The sequence below is a fragment of the Phalaenopsis equestris genome, unplaced genomic scaffold, assembly GCF_001263595.1.
Source record: "Phalaenopsis equestris unplaced genomic scaffold, ASM126359v1 Scaffold000006, whole genome shotgun sequence".
Lineage (NCBI taxonomy): Eukaryota > Viridiplantae > Streptophyta > Magnoliopsida > Asparagales > Orchidaceae > Phalaenopsis > Phalaenopsis equestris.
This window is the reverse complement of record NW_018164448.1, coordinates 2,080,719-2,108,417: the sequence shown is the minus strand read 5'-3', so window position 1 is coordinate 2,108,417 and position 27,699 is coordinate 2,080,719. Positions and strand designations below refer to the sequence as shown.

Below are 27,699 nucleotides of genomic sequence, written 5' to 3'. Positions count from 1 at the left end.
AGTTGTGGGGGGGGGGGAGTGGCATTGACAGACACACCGCTCTATTCTTATGTATTTACATATTTAACACCTAATCTTTACTTTTTTTATATTTATACCACCCAAATCTTTCATATCACATCAAAAATACCACTATTTTAACTTCTAAAAGGCGAAATACATATTTTGATGCATGGGTAAGGTGGCATATATATGCAAAAAATTGAAGTTTGAGTGTTAGATATGTAAATACAAAAGAATGGAGTGGTGTATGTAAATCTTCACAAGGAAAAAACATATGTGAATATCCCCTAAAATGGGGACCTACCCCATCAGCGTTTACGCTCAGCACGCCATTTATAAACAGGTCTGGTCGCTGGCGAAACCATCTCGTCTTCACGAAGCTTGCGCTTCCGACCAGGTTTCTATCACACAAATAAATAATAATTAACTTCTTCGTTATAATTTTTTGTGTCTTGAAACATGAAGCGGATGAAAAGAGAAAGAGAGGGAGAGTGAGAGAAGAGATTACAATTTTCCATGAGAAATAAACATTAACATACTAGCATGGAATCTAATTAGTTAAATTTTGGTGATTTTAATTAATTGTTAAAATTTTGAAAAGAAAATCACTTTTATAAAAGAGTTTTGGTATATAAGAAAAAAAAATGCCACTCTAATTTCCTCGCCAAGGATACTGGCCAGGAAAATGAATTATTATGTTTCATTATGAAAGGAGAATCTAAGATAAATGACCAAAATTAAATTTTTAACTATGCATGTATTAGGAGTAATTCTAATACAATTTTCTTGACATATAATTCAAAGAATTCTCAACACTCAAATCTTCAATATCACATTAAAAATAATCACTGTTATTAACTTAAAAAAATTTAAATAAATCTTTTCATGCATGGGTCATGACACCAAAGTGTTATTAAATGTAAATATCAAAATTTAGGTTTTAGATATGTAAATAGACAAGAATTGTGTGTTATGTATGTAAATTTCCCTTGAATAAAAAGGAAGCATGAGACCAGTCAAAAGCTATCAAATGGTTTCCGGGCCTATTATATTACATCCGAAGTCCAGAAGCAAGCTGCGTTCGGACAATGTCTGTCATTCACCAGAAGTCGTTTCTTTTTTCTTCCTCCGCTCCTTCCGGTGGATCGCAGTTGTTGTCCGGACACAGCTTGCATCCGAACTCCGGACATAATATTTTTTTTCTATTTGGGAGCTCTTTTAAAGAAGTAAAACATCTTCATTTTTTGAGAAAAATGATTTAGTAAGCCAACCCCACTTAGCGGATTAAAGGTTTGTTGTTGTTCTTGTCATTATTCTAAATGCCAGCATACTATCGTATGAAAAAATTGCACCCACGGTAATTATATTACCAAAGAAATCTCATATTAACAGAATCTTGGGTATATATTACTTTCCCTAAAAGAATATAGAATATATTTCAACTTTAATTTAACTTTTTTCTTCAGCATTCACTCGTTTGAGTTTGACGACAAAAGTTTGAAAACTTTTTTCTCTTTTCCTTTGATTAAAAAAGGGGTATTTAAATGCAATTCAACATTGCTACGTACACAACCCAAAATTTTCATTTTTATCAAATTTTCAATAGTTTGATCATGACACGCTAAATGCATTTGCTTGGTAGATCAGAAAAACAACCTGGGTGGTCCTTTTATAAATAGCAATGTTTCCGGGTGCTATGTATGCAATTATCCCTTCAAAAATATATATATACCTGTAGTTCCTTTTGCAAAGCCATCTCAGTGTACACTTTTTCCAGCTGCTCCGCCCTTTTCTTCCTTTCTTCCAGCTCCCGGTAAGAAGATGCTTTTTTCCTGAAGATAATCCAATGACAAGCAAAATATTTGTAAAATAACATAAAACTTCGAATGATAAATGATATTTACAAATAGCATCATCTGAAGAATGATAAATCACAAATGTACAAATCTTACTTCTTAATTTTTCTTGGCAAGGTCTGCAGGGGAGGTGAAGCATTTATGTGTGATGATCTTGATCTTATTTCTTTAGCTTCCTCCCTAATATAAAGGGAATAATAGAGAAGATGATAATAAATCAATTAGTTCAGAGGAATGAAAACCAAGAATTTATAATTCCTTTGACACCTTCAAATTAATAGATCTTCTCATTGCCCCCATAGATCCTCCCTTCAATGTAAATCTACAACATAGTCGCACAATTTTTTGCCATCTTTAGGGTTGTGCATTATTTGTCAAAACCCAAAAATCGAAGCGAACAAGTTTGCTTAATTCAGTTTGATTTCCAAAATGCATTTTGGTTTTTTGTTTTTAAAATCTTAATATTTGATTTTCGGCTTTTGGTTTGGTTTTAATTTTCATTTAATCAAATAAACTGAAAAAATCAAAATTAAAAGGAGGATTCATGAAATTATATTGATATTATACATGTAAGATAATGTTTATTCATAAACAAACACTAACAGGTGATTAAATTTCAGTTTGATCATATTCAAACAGTTTAAATCCAAGTAAACATTGGTTTGGTCAGTTTGGTTTTATTGAAATTTTGATTGATTTGGTTTTCCAGATTTCAAATTTCAGTTTCAATCATGTTGACTAATTTAAAAATCGATCAATCCAAACCAACCGAATGGACACCCCTAATCATATTAACATGGATAATGCCTGCTTTCTTGACTCTCTCGCTCCCTATAATTTTCGTCTTATATTATATTCAAGTCCTATTATGATGAGTATTATAAAACAATTATTTTGAATGAGTTCTTTATTGTCAGTATTTATAAATACTCTTTTGTTAATCTATGAGCTAATAAATTCAAATTCTATTTATTTATAGATAAGCCAATAAATTCATGTTCTTCTTGTTTCTAAAGTCAAAATAATGTTGCTGTTTAACAATGATTCATGATGAACCTTTTAAAAGATTCAATAGGTTATAATTAAAGGAGTTAAAGCATAGTTTAATCCATAAAGTTAAAACATCATTCTTCTAATTTCTAAAAGATTAAAAAAGTTTGTAACTAAAATGTGATGATCCGAATAGTATATAAACTGATTGAGTTAATTTAAAACGAGCTTATTATTAAATATTCATTATTTGAACTCGTTTTTTATTTCATTAGATATGAAAGAAAAAACCAAAAGTTGATGATATTCGTGCATTGTATGCAAATATTATTGGAAATACTAATACAAAGTTAGAAAAAAATTTGCGCAGAAGACAATCTGGATGATATTCTAACAAATCTCAATTTGAAGAAAAAAATTCTAGAATACAATTCAAATGATCGAGTTCCAGCATGAAAAAATTAATTGCAAAAAGAACCATATTAATGTCATGATCATGAGTTCCCACAAACACGAAGTAAAAATAAATTGTGCAGATTTAATCTAGAGTGTTTTGATGATTATAAAAGCTGATTGGAGTATAGTGTTACAAGATTTTAACTAATTATTTGTTTTTTTATCTTTATAGGCATCACATAGAAGAACAAGCAATTGGAAATAGTATAGAAAAAACAAGGCTTTGAAATTGAAAAAAAAAAATGATGAATTTCAAGTTCAAGTTAGTAAGGTTAATGGTGCTGTTGGAAAAAGTATGAAAATTTAACGAATTAAATACGAGAAAATCTTATGATCAAGCTCAATAAATTATTGGGCACAATTAAATACTGTTAGTAATTGTCAATGCTCCCTTTTGCACAAAAGCTCAACTTTTTTGTGGTCAATCTGAAAATTCCAAAAGCAAGGAAACTTTTTAGAACTTTATACTTCCCAGCAAACCAGAATGAAAATGTAAAGAAGGCTTTTTTAAAAATTTCGTCCAGAAATAATAAATTTTTTACACCCGATAATACAAAAACACACACACAAAAGATGTTGTTACTGGGGCTTCAAATATTAGAATTAACGAATTTACAATGAGTCATTTGTAATTTTATTAGAGACTAAATATGTATCAACCAAATAATAAATAAATTGCTATTGCAATCCATTAAGTTGATAAACGAGGTTATGTTAATGAGCTCTTTTTTTGGATTGTTCATGTAGATGGGATTTCTACTTGAACACTAAACTAAAAAGAGCAATCAAAGCACTTTATCCAAAGCATGAATTAAGCATAGCACATTTACATGGCCATGGTCATCACGTGCAAGCAACATGTGTAGTGAATTTAATGGAGTAGAAACTTTGAACGGAAAAAATAATAATACTGATTATTGTGTATCGTATTTTGCTCACTGCAATTAGCACTGGCTGATCTTTCTATGAATCATAACAAGATTGCTTCACTTTTTAACAGAATATTTAATTTGATAAACATTGTTGGGAGTTCATACAAAAGAAGAGATGTACACTGCGAGAAATAATTTAACAGATCATTGAGCAGCAAAAATGATGAGAAGTGCAGAGAAAGAATCAAGACATTATCAATGGTTTGACTTTGGCTAAAAGAGATAAGTATCAAAATAATCCCCTAGCTCTTTGCAAGGGGGGTCATTTTAGTCCCATAGTCCACAAAAGTTGAAATTTAGTCCACAAACTCTCTCAATGTGGTTTAAAATAATCCACAAGGACTATTTTAGCTCTCATTAAAAGAGTGGGATCTAATTTTGGCACTTTATAGACTTTGAGACTAAAATGACCAAATACAAATATTTAAGAGGACTATTTTGACACTTTGCTCATAGTTTTTTCATACAAACACACCCAAATACGCACACACCACATATACAAGGCAATGAACCTAGGGCTCTTAGTAGAAAAACAAAGCTCCCGACTACCAGACCAAGGTGGCTTGCATATCAAAACAAATGCCTCAAAATGTGAGAGATGATGAACGAAATATTATAATTGAAGTTCAATTATTTTATGAAAAATAACAAAATATTCTAAACATAGCCGATATATTTTTAATGTGTGGTAGGTCGAAGTGATGTGGTAAAAAAATAAAATATTTACATCATTAACATGTCGAGCTATTTTACTCTGTGATACATCTGCAATTTCAAAGCTTGATGAAATATTTGATACTTAGTTGTTCAAATGTGTGGCTTGCATGAATACATATAAATTATCAACAAGGAAAAACGTTTAACTGGCCAAATTTTATCCTCTCAATTATAAATCTTAACTGTATTAGAAAATAAGCTTCAAAATTTTATTATGACAAAATTTAATCAAGCATTATCACATGTGAATGGGATTTGAGAGATTGCACAAAAATTAGTAGAGAACAAAACAAAAATGATATTTATCCTTTGATATTCTTACGTGTAAAGCTTACTTCGATGTTATCAGTTACTACAGCAATAATTGAAAATGCATGCCTGTGTGAATATTGTAAACAGTAGTTTGTGCGATCAAATAAAAGAAATTTGTATGAATGATTATCAAGTTGTGAGTGTGTGTGTGTCTGTGTGTGTGTGTGTGTGTGTGTGTGTGTGTGAAAAAATATATGGTGTTCAAGTAGTCATCCAATGCTTTCAACTATAACTTTTTCATTAGCAAAAATTTCTCATTTTATATTAAATTTCTAATAACAAAGTTATAAATGCAATTTACAACCCCAAAATCACTTATTAAAAGTTAATATTTTTAAAATTATCAATTTGTGCACACCAAAAAAATAATCCTGATTCCACCCCTAAATGCAAGGTCGCTTCAATGGACAATTTAAGTTCAAAGTGAGTTTATAATGTAGCTTATTATTCAACTTTCATATATAAATTTCAGATATTTAAATGATGAAAGTGCTTGAGCATGAGGGATGCTTTGAACCAAATATGGTTAAGTTCAATGCTAATTGGGCTTCAATCCAAAGATTAATGAGTATGCAAAGCATTAAGAATAGTTTTTCTTCTCTTTCCTTGTGTTTTAATGTCAAAATATAAATTTAACACATTTGTGAATGTGAGTTGAAATCTAAGATTTGTTTCTCTGCTTCTATATCTCTATGATAGGGTGCCAAATCTACAACATAGCAATTAAGAACCTAGATACTAAACCAAAAAAATTGATGTTAAATCTTGGCTCTGAATCTTCAATGCTATCTTGAAATTGTAAACTAACCAAACTTTAAGAAAATAATTTAGTCAAATTTACCAATGATATATTTCTTGAGTTAAGCACCAACACAATGGATACATGATATGTTGTACCAATTATCAAACTCTGAGACATATGCATATTGGCAATTGTTTTTTAAATATAGGCTAATCATGCAATTGCCGTTACTGAGAAAAATGCAACTGATAAAAGGTTTGGTGGACCAGGCTCCAAGATTAAGAGTTATTTCTCAACAATAATCCGAAAAAAAGGGCTTTTCAAGACCATATAAAATAACCAGTTGCACGAAGTCCGCTAAAGAATGTTAAAAAATTAACAATTGAAACATTAGCTTGTTCAGTAGATCTTGACAAGTTCAGCAAATTGCAAAATTGATAACTGCACAAAAATATCCAAAGAACAATAATCTGACAAAAAATACTAGGTTTTTCAAGAATGTGTCAACTGTGTGATTGATGACGTTTGCTTAAGATTTTTGAAAAGTTACCAATCTAAGCACTAGCTTGTTTACTTGGTTTTGACAAGTTTAGCATGCTACGAAATTGAGAACTACACAAACATATCCAAAAGGTTGATGAGTGCATGATGCATTTGTACAAAAACTCACAGGCAAAAAAATACATGTATTTGCAATTTGCCTGCATGCACAGTTAAATATATATCAATATTATGTTATTTATGTCACTTTGAAAAGCTGAAAGTTGGCTGCCAAAAAAATTACTGTTTTAGTTTAATATATTCCTAATTCTTCCAAAATTTCATTCCATTTTCTATCTTCTATCAACCCTTCCTCTAATTTATTTGAACCTCTGCCATTGCTATAATTTATGTAATAAATGATCTATAATGATGCAATTCTGTGCAACGTGATCATCAACACGAAATAATACTATAACCACAGACTGAAAATGAGAAGATTGTACCTGTCTTCAGCATAGTAAACATGCTTGTTTGGTGGTTTATTGTCCAGTCCATGAAGCGCACCATTGAGCATACTGATTTTCTATATATATATAATACAGAATTATCAATCAAAAGACACTGTTTCATCTAGCAAGAAAAGCTGTTTTGCTCTAGTATTAACCTTCTTCTCACTCTGAAGTTTCTGAAGTACATATCCAATATCTTGAGTCTTCATCAGCATAAGTTCATCCTGGCTATACTTGTTTGCTTGGCTCCTGAAAAAAGATTGGAAATTAACTAAAAAGATGAACAAAAATGCAAAAAAATGCAAAATATGAAATAAAAATGAAAATAAGTTGCTAGTTGTATTTTACTTTGGTCTATGTACTCCCTCAAACACTCTCGAATTTATCATCTTGAAATAAAACTCATCTGGGTTCCTGGACATGGCTTTCTCTCTAAGAATCTGTAAGAAACAGGTAGCACATCACTAAATCTCATAAAATGCCTTTACCACACGGATGTAACCATGATTATAACAGAGAATATTACTGAAAAAAACCTACACGAAGAGACTCTTCTTTTTTGTGGAATGATTTGGCTCTCTCCACATAATCTTTGTGCTTCTCAAGAAGTCCAAATTTCTTCCTTGCTTGACTGATTACACAGTTCAAAAAATCAAAATTCCAAGCTCTTCTACATAAGTAAATGAAAAACAAATGGGTGTTGGAAGACTTACGGCTGCGCCCGTTCCTTATGTGCTCGTCTCGGAATTGCATTCCTAAGCGAAGACATGTTCACTGCTACAACAAGCGAGCTGCCCTAACCTAATCAAAGAATCGCCACGCAGAAGACCTCCTGCCAAACAGTAAAAATGACATCTGTAAATCCTACAGGTTCTTAAATCCCGCTTTTCCTCCGTTAAGCCTTAAGTTCAGGATTTAGTAAATCCCGCTGGAAGATGGATTTACGGGATTTAAAGCAGCCGAGAGCGCGCAAATGCGTGGGAAAGAAAGACAAGGGTTACCTTACTCAATGGTTTCCGGTATGAGCGGACTGCAAGGAGGAGAAGATGGGAGTTTCGAAGGTCTTTGTACCCTGCGATCCTTTCGCTGACTTCCCAGCTAGCCCTAACTACGGCTGTATCGCGAGCTTTTGGTCACGACGGCGATGATTTTTGGCAAAACCGGCTGAGCGGCGTTGGACGACGGCGAGGGTTTCGGGGAGGAGGCATTAATATTATACCAATAAATTATTTGTTTTATTAACTTTTAAAAAGTAAAACTCACATTTTTATGCAAATACTTAAAAGTTAAAATATTAAAAATATAAATATAATTTTTTTTGTGTTGAATATAAAAATACATAAAAATTATGGCATGTATTTGGCTAACTTAATAAACTAAAAATCAATAATTAATTAAGATATTATCTCATAGTAATTATGTTTCCTATTAATTGAATCATTGCTGGCAAAATTATTAATATTCAATAAAAATTATATGGTTTTAAGTATATATTAAATTAATTTATAATTAATTAAAATATATTAAAAAATAAATTAAATAAATTTGATAATATTTGTGATTTAATTTGAATAATTGTCAATTGTATATTCAATCAATTTAAATTAGTCTTCTTTGTAACTAAATGGTCTATCATATGTCAAGATTTGACCCAGGTGAATTGAATTTTTTTGGCAGAAACACACCATGAGATGATAATTAAATTACAATTATTATCTTTGAATTCCTATGAATTAAAAATTATATATTTTAAAGAAAATTAAGTTATATTTAGATGTTACTATGTTGATAGTTTGTTGATAGCTCATATGTAAGTTAAGTTCTGATACGCCACAAATAAATTTTCATCATCCGGCACGAATCTCAGTGCAATTTTTTGAACAATAAATATTCAAACTTCGATTAAGAGTCATCCGGAACTCCAATTTCAGCAAACTTATAATCAAACTGATCGACTCGAAGAGACGAATATAATGATATGAAAGTCAGTCCAATCCGAGTCAAATCAAGCCCGGATCAAATCATCAAACTACTCTTAGAAGATTTCTGAAGATATTTGAAAGGTCAAACGGATGTTGAATCTAACGAGTTCATAGTCGAATCAAGCGTCTCGACAAGACGAATCCAACGAGCCTAAGATTGCTCAATTCCGACGTCGTTAAGGCAATAAAACATCCATCAAACGTCATTTGATCAAGGGAAGCTCTTTGAATCGTCCGATCAAAATGATTCATATTCATGTATTAATTGCACTCAAAACACTATAAATAGAGCCTCACCCCTCACATGAGGGGGAGGAGGCTTAAGAGAGAACTTGAGGCTTTGAGAAGAAGCTCAAGTCCAAGATCACCATCGTCATCGTTGATCGTCGTCGACTACCACTAACCGTCGACAACCACTGTCGACCTCTGTTGACCACCGCCGGCCATCATTGAACGCCGCCACCCCCGCCGCTCACCGCTGACCTCTGTCAACTACCGCTGACCGTCGTCGACTATTGTTAGCTACCGCTGACTTCCATCAACCACCGCTTACTAAACGTCATCAGTCGACGTTGTAACGTGGAAAGCTGGTAACTATTTCCCGCCTGTGGGACAAATGGTCATTTGTAATCATCAACTTATAGTGGATTTGTACAACTGGGTCAGACCCTGTGGTTTTTCCTTTTTTTACGGGATTTCCACGTAAAAACTTCTGGTGTGATCACAACTCGATTCATTTTTATCTGAGTGTGTGTTGAATTCTCGTGCAACGCTAAGACGATAATTCATTACTCTACCGCCACAAATTTTCTAGCATGCATCAAGTTCTATTTAGATGTTACTTATAGGACAGATGTATTAATACAAAGCAATAATAGAGATATGAGTAAAAAATGTTGTGTTTATTAAAATAAATAAATAGCATGCTTAGACTATGATTCATTGTTGTCATTTACAGGTTTTACAACTATATTATTATTTACATATTTTAAAACAATGATTAACATACATAAAATATCCACCCTGCCACCTCCAGCCATTGTCATTGACCAACTCTGGTCATCGTCGTCCCTCTAGCCAACTCTTGTACTATGCCCTGGCGGTATACAAATGTCATCACAGCTCACCACAATGACCTGCATGACTAACTACGACTTTTGTAACCCGCAACTTTGCAACTCCCAATTCCGGGCTCCCGTAGTCAATGTAATCACAACACACCAAAACAGCCTATGTGACCAATTAAGACCTATGTGATTCATAACTCATGCAACTCTCAATTTCAGCCCTCGTGACTTACAACAACATCACAGCTCTTCGATACGGGCATGCGACCCCACAACTTTTTCAACATCTTCTGTGACCAACACACTCTTGAGGCAAACAAATGTGGCTCACGCAACCAACTAATATCAAGACTTTCAACAATTACCTATATGACAAGCCGACGCTACGGTACCGATCCACAACTTTCACAGTAGATTATTGCTTCCATAGCAATCGGCTACGGCCCTTATAGTCTGCTATCGTCGAGAACTATATTTATTACTGTTTGACTACCACTGCTATAGATAAAACTACTATTATATATTTTAAATATTCAATTTTGTAACTATATCATTGTGAATTATTTTAATCGAGCTAAGTCCTGTGATTTTTTCCATTTTACAATATTTTTCACGTAAAAATTGTGTTGTCTCATCTTCTAATAATTACGAAAGTACGTGATAGGTTTTCTTTTAACGCTAAGACGCAAAATAATCATTTTACAACCAAAGACTCCCCGAAACACATCAAATATATATTTTAAATGTTTAGTACATTATATTTGGGGTGTTTGATTTGCTGAATATATACTTGATGGCAAATATTAGCCAACAATGCAATTATTCTAGACCCTGAGTCTTAGATATATGAAACAAAAATTTTAATCATAACCACACAAAATAAGAAAACCACATAAAATATTACGAGAATACAAAAAAATAACAAAGTCACACCACATCTATAAATAAACATTGAAAAAATTAAAAGAATTGTACAGATTAAATCACACTCGAAGTTTCTTTATAATTTGGAAACTCCGCACTCACCTCTCTTCTCTCCTACACTAGAGAAAATCAAAACTCACTCACTTCTAATCATTACAAATAAAATTTTAAGGGGAGAATTATTTAAATTCAGGTATTAGCATCGAGGCGCCGCTATCGTGGTGCGCGGTCCCCAATGGGCGTTGGACAATGCTGAGGGTTTGTTTGAGGTAGCTTGTGCGTTTTAGGATAAACACCTTATCCTGAAATACAACTCGCGGGTCGACCCGTGACTGACGTTTAGTGTAAAAATCCTAAACGCGACAGACAACGTTTTAAAAAACACGCAACCAAACAGTTAGGCCGCGTTTTCAAAAACGCCGACGCACTCATAAGCTGCCCCAAACGAGTCTTAAATGCACAATTATTGGCTGATGGCAAGAACCACACCAAAACGACCGTGAAATAATTATCAGACAATAATGATGGCTTACGATGATCTCAAATATTAAACATCAAATAGATTTGTGAAGTTTTTTAAATATTTAACTATCACACACACACACACAAACATATATATATATATATATATATATATATTATGGATTTTACTATTAAAAAAGTGTACTAGTGCTTAATTATGTACTGTATTTGTAAAAATGAAAATTTGTGTGTGAAATACGTAAATACATAAATATAGAGTGTTTTGTATTGGAATTCCGCCATTATTTTATATAAATAGTTCAGCTTCCCTCTCCAAGCAGAGCTTTTATGCGAGCATGCCCTCAGATTCCTGCAGATCATAACGATGTCAAACCCTAGACGGATAAGCCTCCAGCTACACAACCACCACTCTGCCAGTCCTCTTTCCAATAACCCTCAACCGCCCGCAAGGGCCTCTTTCTCTTCAATCGCCGCATTCCTGAAGAGGCCCTCTGCCTTCCCCTTCGTCCTCTCGCTCTTCCTACTCCTCACCTGGCTCTGTCTTCGTGTTCAACGTGCTCCTGCTTCCGCTACCTTGCTTTTAAGAGCACAGTTGATGAGTGGGCTTGATGCGGACGCTGATGCCAACCTCGCTCGGTTTAGTGTGCATTCGCTGATTTCAAGGGATCGGCGAGGGTGGCTTTTCAATCCCATTAGCGTGGCTCACGACAAGGGAATCCACGGTATATTATCTTGCTGGAGATCTTTACGAGAACATTTTACCATTGTCTGGAATTCTAGGTTTTTGATTGTTGTTACCGATTGTATCTGTGATTTGGCTTCAGTTTTGTTTCTGGTTATTGACTTTGATTATCCCTTCTGACTGGCTTAGCATTTGAGAAAATAACGATGGAAAATAATTACAACGGCGTGTCTTTGGATGATTAGTAAATGATGGCATGAAAGTCTTCCTAGGATTTAATTTATCCAATCTTTAATGCCTAGTTTCTATCATGTTGTACCCTGACAGATTTTTTGGATGTTGCTGTGCGAATATTCTGCCAACAGCTCTCCAATCCAAGCCTCTAAACTATTTGGATTATAATGGGAATTGATTTCCTTTTATCTATGATTGGAATGAGGGCATATTGAACTGATGCTGAATTGCATCTTCCTGATAAAAATATGCATCAACTAGCATTCCTTCTTGAATGGCAGGTCAAAATAATTTCATTATTATTAGAAATTTCAAGATTTATTAATGCTGCAACCCTTTCTTCCGAACCATTCTTTTAATAATATCAAATTAAAGGCGCAAAATAGATTCACGAACAGAAGTATGTAATTCCTCCGAGATCTTTCGAGATATGGTCTCATAATGAGAATGATTTTTGTCAACATGCCCTATCTCAACTTAAACCTGTAATTTTTTTCTTCAATCCAAACCTAAAATTATCAAGCTTGAACATTATATTTCAATTTGCATGCTAATAGCAGCACAATATGAATAATGGATGCCATCTTCAAATATGCTACTTTGTATGTTTGTAAATTTTTTATTTTTTTCCAGTGAAGTATGCAATATCTATCTGAAAGTCTAAGTATTTCTGACGAATTTAACATATCTATCATCTCAGGATAATGAAAGTTTCATTAGAGTTGATATATCATCAGTTGTAAAGTCTATTCTGTGCAAACTAGTTTGAAGAACTGTTTGTAAATGCCATCCCCTATCTTCTTCCTGTCCTTTCTATTCCTTCATCACTAAGTTTCTTAGCAGGTCTAATAATCCAATTTCTCCAATACAATCATTTCTCAGTTTTCTTTCCTATTTCTTCCATACGTCCATTGTAGTATTCTCATTTTCTTCATATTCAACTTGGCTATAAATTTACCGCCCAATACTCGGATCTATTCAAAATAGCGAGCCTGCCTGTAGATAAATTTAATCTCAAGTCACTGTTGTTTTCGCTATGAATGATACTCTTCAAATCATTTTCTGTTTTAACTTTCAATTTTTATTTCTAGAGGTTATATCCTTATTTATATTCTTATTATTTTATATAAAAGATTAAAGATATTTGAATCTGTCCCACCTATGGTTTGTTTGTTTTTCAATTACATGGATTAAGAATTATCAATATTACATCCACTTAAATTGCATATAATTACCCAATCTTCCCTAACTAACTATAATAATACATGAATGAGAAGTGAGAGTGCACTAATAATTGTTGATGTCACCTCCACCATCATTATATTTATTCAAGTAATTAAAATTAATTATATAATGAATCTCTAATTTATACTCTTCACCATAAGGAAAGCTGAGAATGCAAATCAAAAAAGTAATTTAAAGAGAAGGCAAATTTACCAGAGCTGGATTTTTTGCCATACTAAATACTATTAGGAGTCTGTGAAGTAACAATATAGAGTTAATTGCTGTGCATCACGGAATCATTGATTTTCTATCTTGTCGAGATTTGATGGCTAGCAGTGTAGCAGGGAGTTATTTTGTTTCCTTGTTGGAGATATCTTCCAACTGAAAGAGTGACTTATGGGCTATTTTTTGGATTTCCAACTAAAAGAAGCATCCCAAAATTCCAAATTTCCAGTCCACTGCTATGTTGGTTGTCTGTAGTGAATCCTTGGTTGGTGGGGAGAATGTTGCCCTTTCTATTTTCTTATTGCTGCTAATGAATAATTCTAGGTTTGGAATTATGATTTCCACAATAAGCATACCATAGCTTCTTGATTTATCTACTTTTATTTTTTTTTTGTCTTATCATTTTAGGAACTAGCTAAAGGTTATTATTTGTATAGCTTATGACACTTAAATATATTTTTTGCTTTTGATTATTTGTGTTATAGCATTTGCATAATTTGAATTATTTGCATGAGATTGTTCTGAGAAAATTATTGCTAGCTATATCATTCTTAGTTTTTTTTCCATATTTTAATTGTGGGTACTCGGAGTTCATGACAGATGATGAAGTAATGGTTCATTGTTTCCTTAATGAACTTCTAAGCAATTAAATGCATAAAATTCATTGTCATCTATAATCATGCAACGTATTATAAGATTTTAAAAATCATGGTTTTAGTCCAAATGAGCTTCCAATCAGTTTCTTGAATGCTTCTCCATTTTCACATTATAATCTCAATTTAGCCCTCTGCCAGATAATATCCAAAGGCTTTTTTGGATAATGAGATTGTGTCCGTTGTTAATGGTAGATTTCAAAGATATTTTATTCACTCACGATTGTGATGCCTTTCCCCCGTCTCCCTTATCCTATAGAGCTTCTTCCTACCATTCATTGGAACTTAGAATGAGGACCCCTGACTGTTTATCTTATTCCAAAATAGTTCCTTTCAGTCTCATCTAATTTTAAAAAAACAGTGAGTGAACTAAGTTGAAATCTTTTTCCTATTTTGTCTTCTTGTTTGGATGGCGTGAAGTATGTTAAGTGGCTAGTGAACTAATTTTTTTATTATTTTCATTCACTGCAACTGGCACCTCAAATTAATTCTTTGTAGCCTCAGACAATTCCCTAAAAACATTCATCCGTTGTTTTGCTCTTTTTTTCCTTTTGATATTGTTAAATGGTATTAAGCTATATATTGAATAACTAATATTATTTCCTCAGGTTTTCGAAGCTTTTTTCACCTTCTTTCTTTTATAAAGGGCAGCATATCAGCTTCGTCCAGCTAATCACTTTAATTCTTTCATTCTTTCACGTAAAAAACTAAATGTTCAGATATACGAATGATCAAGGAAAAAACAAAGAATGGAACAGACTATACCTTACATGAAGTTTTAATGATGCTTAAATCATACTAATCATACTCCTTTAAACAGGTGGAGCTCAGATCTGCAAATCAATCCATGCAGGTGAGATTCGTCCGGGCTGCTTTAGGGGAAATCACAGGCATCACACTTGCAATGAGACATTTCTCATCTGGGGAGCTGAAACAAAGTTTAGGGTATGATTATCTTCAAGGGGAATTTACTTGCATACCTCACAATTCGTATGTATTTACACATGTAACACCTAAACATTGATATTTTCATGCATACTGCTCAAATCCTTAACATCACATAAAAAATTCCACCACCACTATCTTTTTTTTAAAGAGAAATACACCTTTTCATGTTTAGATTTATGACCCCAAGGTGTTATTAGTGTAAATATCAAACTTTGGGTCTTAAATATGTAAAACACATAAGAATTATGTAGTATGCATGTAAATTTCCCCATCTTCAATCCAAGCTGAAGATTTTGATATTTTTTCTATCAAACTTTACTGCTTATATGTGCTATTAGGATTTCTTATGCAGCTGGAGAATCCACTCATTGAAGGCAAAGGCTACGCAGAAGTGAGAATCGGAGCCGATGAAGTCGCCGTTGCCGCGAGCCCAAGTGGTTCTGCACATGCCCTTATCAATGTTGATACTGTTAGAACTACCTTTTTTCTGGGTTGTCAGGACACCATCATAGATAATAACAGCTCAACTACTGATTATAAGGTCTGGGGGGATCTTTTGACATCATAGCTTCTTCCTCTTTAAAATTGGTGAGTTTCTATTTAAGAAATTTTGTGATTTCATTTTAGTTATTCGCAAGTAGAGCTCTGCTTATTTTTCTCTCTTAAAAAAATTGAATTTTTCAGTTCATCTTTGAGTGCGGATTAATAGTTGGATTGCTTTTACTGTAAATATAGTGGTAGTGGAATTAGAGTGGAATTAGGGGTGGCTCTGGTTCTTCAAGGAGAAGCAAAGCCTCCAAATGTAAAGAATTTGAAATAAATTAGTTTTGAACTGCAATTTTTTAAGATTTAAGGGGTGTTTGGTTTACTGAGAAAAGAAATATAGTATATTTGAAATACTTTGGAGTTATTTGTTTTGGTGTAAAATAAATGCAGGAGTTTATATTTTTGTGTTTGGTTAAAAGAAAAACGAAAGTAAAGTAAAACATGATTAGCGGTGGCGGCGGCCCTGGATGAAAGATAAATGTTTAATGGATGGCGCAATGGTTGGCGACAACTAACAATGGCGGACAGCAGCGGCACGGCGGGCTAAGACATCGTGGCGGCAAGTGCTGGTTGTGGGCTGCCGGCAGTGAGCCGTGGGTGGCAAGCGAGTGCTGCGTGCTGCAGTGTATTGTGTGCTTATTGTTATTCTTATTATTGTTTTATTTCATTTGTTGGTCGTTAGAGTGTTCTGGTTTTATGTACAATTTGACTTTTAACTTCGGGACATGCAAATTTCATTCAATATGCTTATTCTTAGTCCTAAGTTCGGCAAAGAAGTAGAGGGTTTGTCTTTTAATTAAGCCAACACATTTTCCTAGTAAAAAAGAAAAATGCATGTGTTTTTCAAAAAAAAAAAATTTAAAAATATTTTATAAATGTCAAATTAAAAAATATTAGAATTATGCACATTTTTAAGCTGGTCGTCTTATCTATAGGGTAAGATTGTATGTCCTATATTTGTATTCTCCTTAAAGGAATCAAATTTGATAAGATTGAGCTTCCAGTTTGATCGTCCTCCCTATAAAAACTAGAGTTGATAGGTTTGAGCCTCAAGTATCTTCGTTGCAAGGACTGGAGTTGATGTGACTGATATTTTTAAACAATTAAATAATAATCTTAGCCTTAATGATGAGTGTAGTCATTGTACATTGTAATTGGAGGATATCTTAATATTAAAAGAATTTGAAATTGTAAGAGCTTTAAAACATTTAAATAAAAATAAAATCTCCGAAAGCTAATGAGAAAAAGCTCACTCACCAAACATAATCATTTGTCGATCGTAGATTAACACAAGTACATAAAGTGTTAATATTATGTAAATTACATTATTAAATTCACGCTCAAAATGATTTCATGCTAATAAGGACGTAGCTTGTCCTCTGTCTGCATGTTTTTGTCAATGGGCTCCATAAAAGTAGTGATTACAAACTAAATCCTCTGTGTACTGGATATAAATGATAGGGTAAAACTCTCTTTATAAGCTAAATTCTACCTATAAGACTAAATTTTTATTAAGACAAGTCTCCTATAATTAAAAGGAAAAAAGGTTTTTATCCTAATGAGCCTAAAAAAATACAAAAGCTAACATTTAAAGCCACAATTTTATGCCCTTAGTCTACTTTGGTATCTTCACTATATATTATTGAATTATAACTGGTTTTCTGATGTGCGGCATATCTTAGGGACACTCTTAACGATCCCTTCATTCGGGTCAACGTTGGGCGGACAATCAACCATAATGAACACCCGATCGCTGCGACAAATCTTAAGTACTCTATCAGCAGCCCTCACACATACCGCTTTAACATCACCATTCTCTCTCTCTATCACGGCTTTTGCTTCTCTTCCTCTACGCCCCACCAGCTCCGGCCAGCTCACCTTCCACCCTGCATCCATTAACAAATTAATTAATCAAATTCTTTACATATACATATATATAATTCATAATGTTATATACATATAGCCATCTTCATTGCAGGGAACACAACCTTGGGACATAGATGTTTGGTTGTAGGAGGTTATTTAGTTTGTTTCTGTTGGAGAATGTGAGGAGAGCGAGGTGATTATATAGTATTCATGATACAAAATTTATGAAGCATATATATATTAATATATGGTCGGGTGGGATTTTCCTAAATATATCATATTCAAGGATATTAATTATAATTCCATTTTATTGGATATTTGCTCGTTCCACAATATTTTTTTGTTTCATGCACGCCAAGAAATTACCATGTATTTATACATCTAACACGTAAAACAACATTTTATGTTACATGCACGCCATGCAATTTCTATGTATTTACTCGTATCTTTCACAAAGCATCCTTTTCATGCAGAAGTAGAATGATGGAAATGTGAATAGCTAGGTATTTTGTGGTTTATATGTAAAGCTTTCATATATAAATATATATATATATATATATATTGGAAAAATATATATATATTGTCTACACACCCAAATGCTTGCACACACACTTATGTAAGACACCAAGGACCACTTGGTTGAAAGACTGGCTATCAATCATTAGGCCACTAGGCTAATGTGACTCATCTATATATACATACATACATACATACATACATACACATACATATACATACATACATTATATATATATATATATACATACATACATATATACATATATATTGTATATATATATATATATGGTATATATAAAGTGAATCTATGGTCTTTGGGAGAGTGAACTTATTCGACATGTTGCTAGAAGCACTCTAAGAGTGAAATCAAATTTATGCTATGACCTTGTTAGAGAATTAAACCCTTGAGAATAGGAGAGAGGGGATGTGCTAAGTCTTGATAATTGAGTGATTCGAAATTGTTTAGATTTTTTACATTGAAATGTTTTTTTTTTTTTTTAAATTTTTACAAATATGTGAGATTATAGATATCATTTGGTCTTCTAATTAGATCATTAAATTTTTATATGCATGATTTGGGTTTATTTAGACTCGATTGAATCAAATTATTTTTATTGCCCATTGAATCCTAATATGTTTGTGAATCACACCCAATGAATAGAGTATATGAGAGAGAAAGAGAGGAGCGAACAATAATAAATAGTAATTCATCGTGTCTTATTCATAAAACGATTTTCTTATTTATAGATGAGATAGTACAATGATAGTATTACATTAATATTGCTCATGCATGCTTTAAAGGGGTATGTACTAAGATATTTCTGATATTTTATATATATGGGTTTATCGTCCGGTTGTTTTTTGGCTCCACAACTAATTAGCTTATTTGGCTTCGGGTTGGTAAAATCAGCTCAATTTGCTAAGCTTAGTTGGTGTGGGTCGATCAACTGATCTATCTATGCCCATCGATCCTTGATAACTCGTGAGGAGCCTCTGAGCAACTATGGGACGATTCGAAATAGCGAGGAACCAGATCTTCCCTTGGATCAGCTCCATAGAAGTGTAAACTATCATGTCAGATCGACTTTCCTGTAGTGGGTTTGGCTCATATGCTTTCTTGTTTCTTTTTCTGACCAAGTGGCCCGAGCTTATATTTCCGGCCGTCATTGATCTATCTTGTGGTCCATTTGGTTTTTGAACTTGTCGGCTTGTTTCATATGACTTCGCTCGATCTGTCAAGTGGGTCTCACAACCCCTTGTCAGTGGGTCAACCTTCATCGTACTCTTCCCTTCTAAATCGTTGTATCCCTGCATTATGATCAGCATTGACATATTTTTTATATACAATGCCATTGGACCAACCCATTAAAATTTATTTTGTTTATTAAGATCATGATTTCAATTTCAAAATGGTTATTTCATCAAATTTTATAATATTGAATTTTTCAATGATGCATGAAATCTAAATAAGTCTCTCATCCCAACTTGATTAATTTAATTAAAAAACTTATTTATTCAGACATTTATTATAATTTATCATCTTTTGATGCAATATAATAAAAAAATAATTGATCTTTAAAAAAAATAAATTATTAAACGACTGCAAATTTTATAAATAAATTTGCCCACAAATTTTAAATATGTTGATTTGAAAATGAGTTCTTGGATCGACCTCTCAAAAATCATCCCAACGATGTAAAGTAAAGTAGCTTCTCTACGTTAGAGCTGACCAAACTAAAAGTTCTAAGCTTTTAATAAAGAATTTTGAATAATTACATGAATAATGACCAAAATATTTTGTTGGTTAATCTTCATCGATCTAAACCTTAACTTTTAGAGCGATCCAATTGGAGGATCATTTACACCATTCAATTATTTTGGATGGCTTCGATCGAGCCAATTGAATTCCCAATCATAGTCATCCCAATCATCACGCATGGTTGTGATTTATCCCACAGTAATGGGAGAAATACGCACCATCAAAATCATTTGCGTAAGCAGGGATTCATTCCACCGCAGATGTCTTCACCAACTGAAGCAACATACTGGTTGAGGGTGTAGTTTCCCACCGTGAGATGGTTACGAGTTTGAATCGCATATATTATCTTTTGGGCCCACCTTTCTCGAAAAAAAAAAACTGATTAGTAACAAAAACAACAGTTCCTCCACTTCCGTTTGTACGTAGAATTTCCATTTCTAGAAGAAGATAAAAACAAAGACAAATAAGAGAACAAACAGAAGCCCACATGAAGTCTTCTGACCAATCATGAATGAGACATGTCATGACTATTTAACCATCATTTTACAAACAAAGTTAGGGTTTTGTGAGATCGGGACATTATCCCATCGTACTATGGTGCGAATCATAGCCAAGCATGATGATTTGGATGACTATGATTGGGTTTAATTCATTTGGGAGTTTTGTGAGATCGGCTTATTATCCCATCGTACTGTGGTGCGAATCATAGCCAAGCATGATGATTTGGATGGCTATGATTGGGTTTAATTCATTTGGCTGAATCGAAGAAGTCCAAAATAATTGAATGGTAGAAACAATCTTTTGATTGGACTGCTTAAAATGTCAAAGTTTGGATCAACTCAAATCAATCTAACTGTTTGATTAACCAACAAAATATTCTGATCGTTGTTTTTTTTAATAATTCAGACTTCTTTATCAGAAGTTTAAATAAACTGTTTAATATTGATGTCTAATAAAATCAATTCAATTAACAACTCAATTTAATTTTATAATTTCTTTAATTGTAATTTTTAATTTAAACCAAGAAAATGAGACTTTGGATATGAATAAATTAAAATATTAATCCTAAAATTTTAATTTTTACTAGTCAGAAATCCCATCTTCATCTTAGGATACATAATCATGCGACATAATCGAAAGAAAATATTCAATTCATCGCTTTTTTCTTCTATGATAAAATGCTATAATATGACTTGTTGCTACTAAATATTTTATTTAATGATATTATCATAGATACTATCATAATAAGCCTTGCAATAATTGATATGCCATAAATAAATTTTCATCATCTGGCACGAATCTTGAAACATAGCTTGGATCTCAAGACAATCTTTTAACTTTTAAGCATGAAATAATCAACCATCGATAAAAGGTCCTTCAAAGATTTGATTTCAGCTAACTTATAGTCAAACTGACTGGCTCGATAAGACAGATCCTATGACACCAAAATTAGTCTAATCCAAACCAAATCTAACCCTGATTAAGATGCTAAACCATGTTTGGGAGTTTTTCGAATACATTTGAAAGGTCAAACAGATGTCGAATCTGGCCAGTTCATAGTCGAATCGAGAATCTTAGCGAGATAAATCCAATGAACCAAATATAACTCAATTCTGACACTTTTAAGACACTCAAATGTCCATCAGATACCATAAGATCGAGGGAAGGTCTTTGATTCGTATGATTAAAATAATTCATATTCTTGCATTAATTGTACTCAGAGCTTTATAAATTGAGCCCCAATCGCTCTCACGAGGCTTAATAAGAGCTTGAAGCTTTAAGGAGCTGGAGCCCAACACCACTTCTGTCGCCACCGATCACTGTCGGCCACCACTCACCGACTTCCACTAATCATCATTGTTCGACGATCAGTTATTGCAACAAATCATCTGCTTGTCGACATTGTAACTCAAAATTCTAACTCTTTCCCGCCTGTAGGATACGTGGTTGTAACTGTAATCAATATCATTTTATAGTGAGACCCTTAAGCTCGGTCAGACCCCTTATTTTTTCCCTTTGCAGCTTTTACACGTAAAAAACTTCTAGTGTCTAGTGTCTAGGGTTTAGGGTTTAGGGTTTAAATCTCTAAAAGCCTAAAAGTTACTCAAAGTATAAAAGATTTAAACCTTATAATTTACATTTATATTTAAAATTCTTAGACTGAATCAGCTTTATAAGATACATATTTTTTATCTTATTAAAAAAAAAAAAGTCATGAACTATTGAAATATGAAATCTTATTTCATGAGCTATATACAGATCTGCTGAAACTATAAGAGAATATCAAGCTATAGAAATTTTAGGATCTACTGACGCCTTCAAACTCTACAATAACTTTCATTAGATGGTCTCTTCCTTCTTGGCGTATGCAACCAAAATGAAAGACATGTCTCAACTGCAGCTCATTTAAATGGCATTAAATCTGACACTGATGTTTGCCATTATTAATATTAAGATTCAATATTAATATCTTCCAACAAATTGTATATCATTCTTATAAGTCATTGGTATCATTTTAATGTAACTATTTGATGTCAATATCAAGTTGAAAATTCAAATTTCATCAAATCATTGAGGATTCTTAACATATATTTTAAGACCAAAGCTTAAACATATAAAAATATACATTTAATGTCATTATTTGTTCTTCTTTTTATAAGTCATGTTATGTAAGTCATGTTATGTGCACTAATTAATAAAATGTATTCTCTTTACAGGAATAATGTCCATCCCCAATCGATTTGGGGCTCAACCGATTCATATCGACCAAACTGATCTTGCCAAATCGAAGCCGACTAATTAGCTCTGCTGGCCAACTCAAAAAGTATGCAGCCGACGACAAGCTTACCCATATAAAATACTAGAAATACCACAATACATATCCTTTGAAAGTAGAGGAAGAAAATATAATATCATTATGTGCATTCTCCTTTATAAATAAAGGAATCTCCTCTATAAATAAAGAAATCATTTTATGAATAAGATAAGATTTGTCACTATTCATTCTCCTGCATTCTATCTCTCTCGATCTCTATCTCTTATTTCGCTCTATTTATTCGATGTGATTCACAAACAAATCAAAGTTCAATAAAACGCTACCCAAAATAATTTGCTGATGAAAATTTTCTTTCAATAACATAAATATAGAAAAAAAAAAACAACACATAAAAATTTATTAATAATTTTGATACATGAAATAAAAAATGCATGAGATAACATTATAGCTATCATTTTATAAACCTTAAATGACTCTCCCTTTAGCCAACTTGAGGTGGCACAATAACTATTCCTTCATTCGCGTCAACGTGTCAAGAAAGTCATCCCAAACCCACACACGATCGGCAGCAACAATTCATAATTACTCTATTATGCATATAGCCCCAACATTAACAAATTCATCAAATTATATGTATGCTTTTGGAAAATTTACATGCATGCCACACAATTCTTATGTATTTAGATATTTAACCTTAACCTCAAGTTTTGCAAACATATGTGCCAATTTAACTATGCATGAGAAGACATATTTCTCGTTTTAAAAGTTAAAATGATGCATTTTTTATCTGGTATGACAGATTTGGGTGGTATAAATATGTAAAAAAAGAAAAATTTAGATGCTACAAATGTAAACATATATAGGAATTGAGTGGTACAACTAAATAAAAAATTTTGCATCGCATGTCATACTGGCAATCACAGCAGTAAAAACTTCTACTATTTTCATTGCAGCGAATTTTAAATCGTTGCGAGTGCTAGTAAGTGCAAAGGCATTTACCAAGAATTTTAAATATTTTTATACATTTTCTTAATTAAAAGTGTATTTATATAAATGCTGCTAAAAACTTTTGTTTTTTGGTATATGTAAATGCCTCATTTTATTGCTAATTTTACAATTTCTTACATGTTAAGCCAAATTAAAAGGGAAAGCAACCTTGCGACATAGATGTCTAATTTTATTGCTAAGCCAAATTTAAGAGATTTAGTTTCGTTGAGGAATGGGAGAAGAGCGAGTTGAGTTTGTAATAGACACAAAGAATACTGAAGCACATATATTAAATTATTTCCACTTAGGTCTTACTGGACATCTACAGGAGGATGTACTTTGATTTTTTGCTGATGATATCCTTCTCGTGGATAAAACGAGAGAAAAAGCTCAGGAAAAACTTGAATCATGGAGGTCTACATTAGAGTCTAAAGGCCTTCGTTTAAGTAGAACTAAAACTGAATACATGGAATGTAATTTTAGTAGTAGTAGTAATAGCTCTAGGAAGTGCAACTTTGGGTGATCAGATTATTAGAAGGTGTGAACGATTTAGATATCTCGGGTATGTTGTTCGAAGCAATGGTGATATAGATGGGGATATTAATAGTAGAATTCAAGTTGGTTGGTTGAAGTTGAGGAATGCTTCGGGCCTTTTTTGGGATAGAAAAGTACCGCTTGGACTGAAAGGAAAATTTTATAAGACGGTGGCGAGACTTGCAATGCTCTGTGGCGCTGAATCTTGGCCTTTAAAAAGGAAGCATATTAATAAGTTAAGTGTTGCCGAGATGAGAATGATTAGGTAGATGAGTAACTTTACACTTAGAGACAAAATGCAAAATGAATATATTCGTGATAGTGTTGGTGTAGCTCCTGTGATGGACAAAATTAGAGAAAGTCGTCTTAGATGGTTTGGTCACATTAAACGTCGACCATTTGATGATCCAATTAGAAGAGTAGATGTTTTAGATTCGACTTGTGCTAAAAAAGGCAGAGGTAGACCTAGGAAGACTTGGGCTTATTGTATTAAAAATGATCTTAATTTACTAGAACTAAATGAAAATATGACACTAAATAGGACGCAATGGAGAAAAAAGGATTCATGTAGCCGACCCCACGTAGTGGGATTAAGGCTTTATTGTTGTTGTTGTCGTCGTCGTCGTCGTCGTCGTCGTTGTTAGGATTTTCCTAAAATCATCATAATCAAGAAGATTAATAATGACTCCATTTTATTGCCTCGCTAACCTTTCCGCAATATTTTTTTTCATTAATGTCCGCAAAAAAGGGATTACATCGTAATAAAAAGGGATAATTTAATGAATTTTTTGTGGAAACTCATTTAAAATTTTGACATGTATATTAGTTATGTATTTTTTATAAATAAAAATGTAATTTTTGTATCATAATTGTATGACTTTAAATTTCACATCAATGCCCTCAATTTTTTTATGCATTTGTTTGTAAATTCTTTTTAGTATTTAATGTCTAAATTTGAAACTTACAAGCACAATAATTGATAATTTTTAAATGGAGCCAAATCATACTCCATATGATTACAAATCTATGATACAATCCCAAAAATTTTAAGATAAGATCAAACTTTGGATCTGACCAGTGTCAACCAAGACTTGATTCATATCCTGTGACTTTTTCGACAATTATCTTTCAGGTTGACACAACTCATATTTAGGATAGTAAAAAAGAAATTGAAGATGCTATTGGACTTTGTCATAGGTATTGCGTACCTCGGCATATCGGTTAGCATTCTTGGTGTAAGACCCCTCAGGTCGGGGGCTCGAATTCCCTCTAGCACAGTTGATCTTAAGAATGTGGTACTTGAATTGTTAGACACATTAGGAGTGGTTGGAGACCGTATAATAGCCTCTGATCATTCCCTTTGAAAACAAAAATGTCAAATAAAAAAATAAAATGATATAATGGTCCTAATAATCTTAGCGATAAACATCCTTTTTAGGGTAACATATTTATGATAATCTTATAAAAAAATCAACACAAAAATCTAATAAAATGATAATTCACATATGTACATGGACAAATGAGGATACAATTAGGTCAAGCATTATACATATATAGAGATGAACTTGTTATAAACTAAGGTGTTATAAGTAGAAACTTAGGTATTATACCTACATGAAAGATAGGTATTCATGCATTTATATTAAAAATAATTATGCTTTATCAAGTTTAGGAATGATATATATATGCATATATATGTATGTATGAAAAAAAAAAAAAAAAAGCCTTTCTTAGCTTATGACATGGGGAGCTTATCATGAATAGTTGATTCATTCCATGCCTTGCAAACCGAAAGCCTGAACTCAAGGATCAACAGATCATAAGGCCGCCATTAATGGCGGCTTGTCCTCATCTTCCAGTGTGCAAGAGATGGAATATTTCAAAAACCCATGCATGCATGGCTGCTCTGCATCTCCTTCTACATTCTTTCTCCTCCATTTCTCATGCTTCGGGATGAAGATGTGAAAGCAATTTATAGGACAAATAATAATTTTAATTTTTAATATATCCTCTCAAAATATATTTAATAAAAGTTTTTTTTTTTTTTGGGGAAATTATTGAGGGATTTTTGGTGGTGGTTGCTGAGTAGGATGGATGGTGAAATTTAATTTAAAATAAGAGGATGAGAATCTTGATTAATTATTGCATGCAATGATTATACTTAATGGTTGGTTTTATGTTCATTAATTATAAAATGTTTAAGGGCTAATCATTCAATTATTGCTGTACTTGCTATTACTTTCCGGGGTAGATCTGAAATTTTGATGATGTGAGGGAGTAAAAAGTAATTTAGGAAGATTTACATACATGCCTGTCAATTCTTAATTAGTATTTACATGTCTAACACCCAAACTTTGTATTTTTTTTTTTTTGGATGAGATATTTAAGGTTCATTTGAGAAAGGATATAATTATTAACTGAGAAAAAGATGCGGTGGTCTGGGACCCATCAGGGGCAGGTTAAGGGCCCATGTCTATCCGTCCGGCCCCTGCGGGTCGGGAGAAAAATTGTCCAGGGATGAACAGGACTCGACCACACTCCTAAAGTTTACTGACATAAGACATGCACAGACGAATCTATTGACGTTCCTCAACCAAGTCGGACGAATGAGGAAAATTGCTTTGATCTAAAGCAGTCAGTCGGGTCCCGGTTCACCCTTTGGCCATAGCCACCTGGGAAATGACCTAGTCGGTCATTCTCACAGGCTCCATACACATGGCCGTCCGGCCCAAAATCCGTCCAGGTACTATTCTAGGCTCTCGACTCTATAGGGCAGGACTACATTTCATGCTTCTAGCCCTATAATTATGTATTAATCAAAATACCATCGTTGTATCTATTTTTCTAGAGATATAGAATATAACTGTTCAACCCCCATTCCCATAAATAGGAGCTCATTTCATGAATAATGGTCACACGAGTTCACTGTTCATTACTGAGCTCTCTCTACTCTTTGCTTTCCTTTCGCGCTCTATATCTAGAGATAGAGATAGATTCATACAAAGGCCTATAAATTAAACTAGCGAGAATGAAAGGTGAAGTTTGATGAAAATTTTTTTATGAAAAATATATTACAAAATGAACCGATTAGTCATAAGTGATGTATCACATTCATATTATAGAAAATTTAATCATCATAAAACATATCACATCCATTTTTTCTCTCCCCCTAATATAGCTATATGGAAAATCTCATTATACGACAAAGTAGAAGATAGTCTAAAGTCCTGTCTACTCCTTTTGCTCTTCAATCATGAATAATAAAAGATAAAGCTCCATAGCACCATGCT

At 32.9% G+C, this 27,699-nt stretch overlaps 2 protein-coding genes and 1 long non-coding RNA gene across 4 annotated transcripts in view; 1 reads left to right on the top strand and 2 right to left on the bottom strand.

The window, feature by feature from the left end:
- LOC110018224 (probable U3 small nucleolar RNA-associated protein 11) overlaps positions 1 to 8,206 on the bottom strand; it is an 8,643-nt gene extending 437 nt beyond the window's left edge. Inside the window, exons 1-9 of the mRNA XM_020715480.1 lie at positions 8,002 to 8,206; positions 7,714 to 7,832; positions 7,541 to 7,631; positions 7,349 to 7,440; positions 7,156 to 7,249; positions 6,995 to 7,074; positions 1,956 to 2,039; positions 1,736 to 1,835; positions 308 to 404 (exon numbers count right to left, since the gene is read on the bottom strand). Coding sequence (XP_020571139.1) covers positions 312 to 404; positions 1,736 to 1,835; positions 1,956 to 2,039; positions 6,995 to 7,074; positions 7,156 to 7,249; positions 7,349 to 7,440; positions 7,541 to 7,631; positions 7,714 to 7,769 — 690 coding nt within the window. The 5' untranslated portion in view covers positions 7,770 to 7,832; positions 8,002 to 8,206 and the 3' untranslated portion in view covers positions 308 to 311. The remainder of the gene's footprint in view (positions 1 to 307; positions 405 to 1,735; positions 1,836 to 1,955; positions 2,040 to 6,994; positions 7,075 to 7,155; positions 7,250 to 7,348; positions 7,441 to 7,540; positions 7,632 to 7,713; positions 7,833 to 8,001) is intronic.
- A 3,545-nt stretch (positions 8,207 to 11,751) lies between these two features.
- Positions 11,752 to 22,974, top strand: LOC110018194. 2 transcript variants are annotated; one of them, XM_020715431.1, is made up of 4 exons: positions 11,752 to 12,178; positions 15,295 to 15,419; positions 15,775 to 16,010; positions 22,830 to 22,974. In XM_020715431.1, the coding sequence occupies exons 1-3, from the start codon at positions 11,821 to 11,823 to the stop codon at positions 15,988 to 15,990; spliced, it is 699 nt and encodes a 232-aa protein (XP_020571090.1). In that variant the 5' UTR covers positions 11,752 to 11,820; the 3' UTR covers positions 15,991 to 16,010; positions 22,830 to 22,974. The 2 variants fall into 2 exon arrangements, with proteins under 2 accessions (XP_020571090.1, XP_020571089.1); XM_020715430.1 differs by lacking the exon at positions 22,830 to 22,974 and adding an exon at positions 16,359 to 16,729.
- Positions 19,143 to 26,337, bottom strand: LOC110018196. The gene is made up of 3 exons (XR_002293341.1): positions 25,618 to 26,337; positions 20,331 to 20,471; positions 19,143 to 19,661 (listed from the first exon to the last, which is right to left on the bottom strand). It is a non-coding gene; the product is annotated as an uncharacterized LOC110018196 (long non-coding RNA).
- Positions 26,338 to 27,699: the final 1,362 nt, after the last annotated feature.

Coding starts and splice junctions, on each gene's coding strand:
- LOC110018194 (XM_020715431.1), top strand. CDS start 11,821: ATGTCAAACCCTAGACGGATAAGCCTCCAGCTACACAACCACCACTCT. Junction 12,179..15,294: donor TCACGACAAGGGAATCCACG/GTATATTATCTT, acceptor TCCTTTAAACAG/GTGGAGCTCAGATCTGCAAA. Junction 15,420..15,774: donor GAGCTGAAACAAAGTTTAGG/GTATGATTATCT, acceptor TTTCTTATGCAG/CTGGAGAATCCACTCATTGA.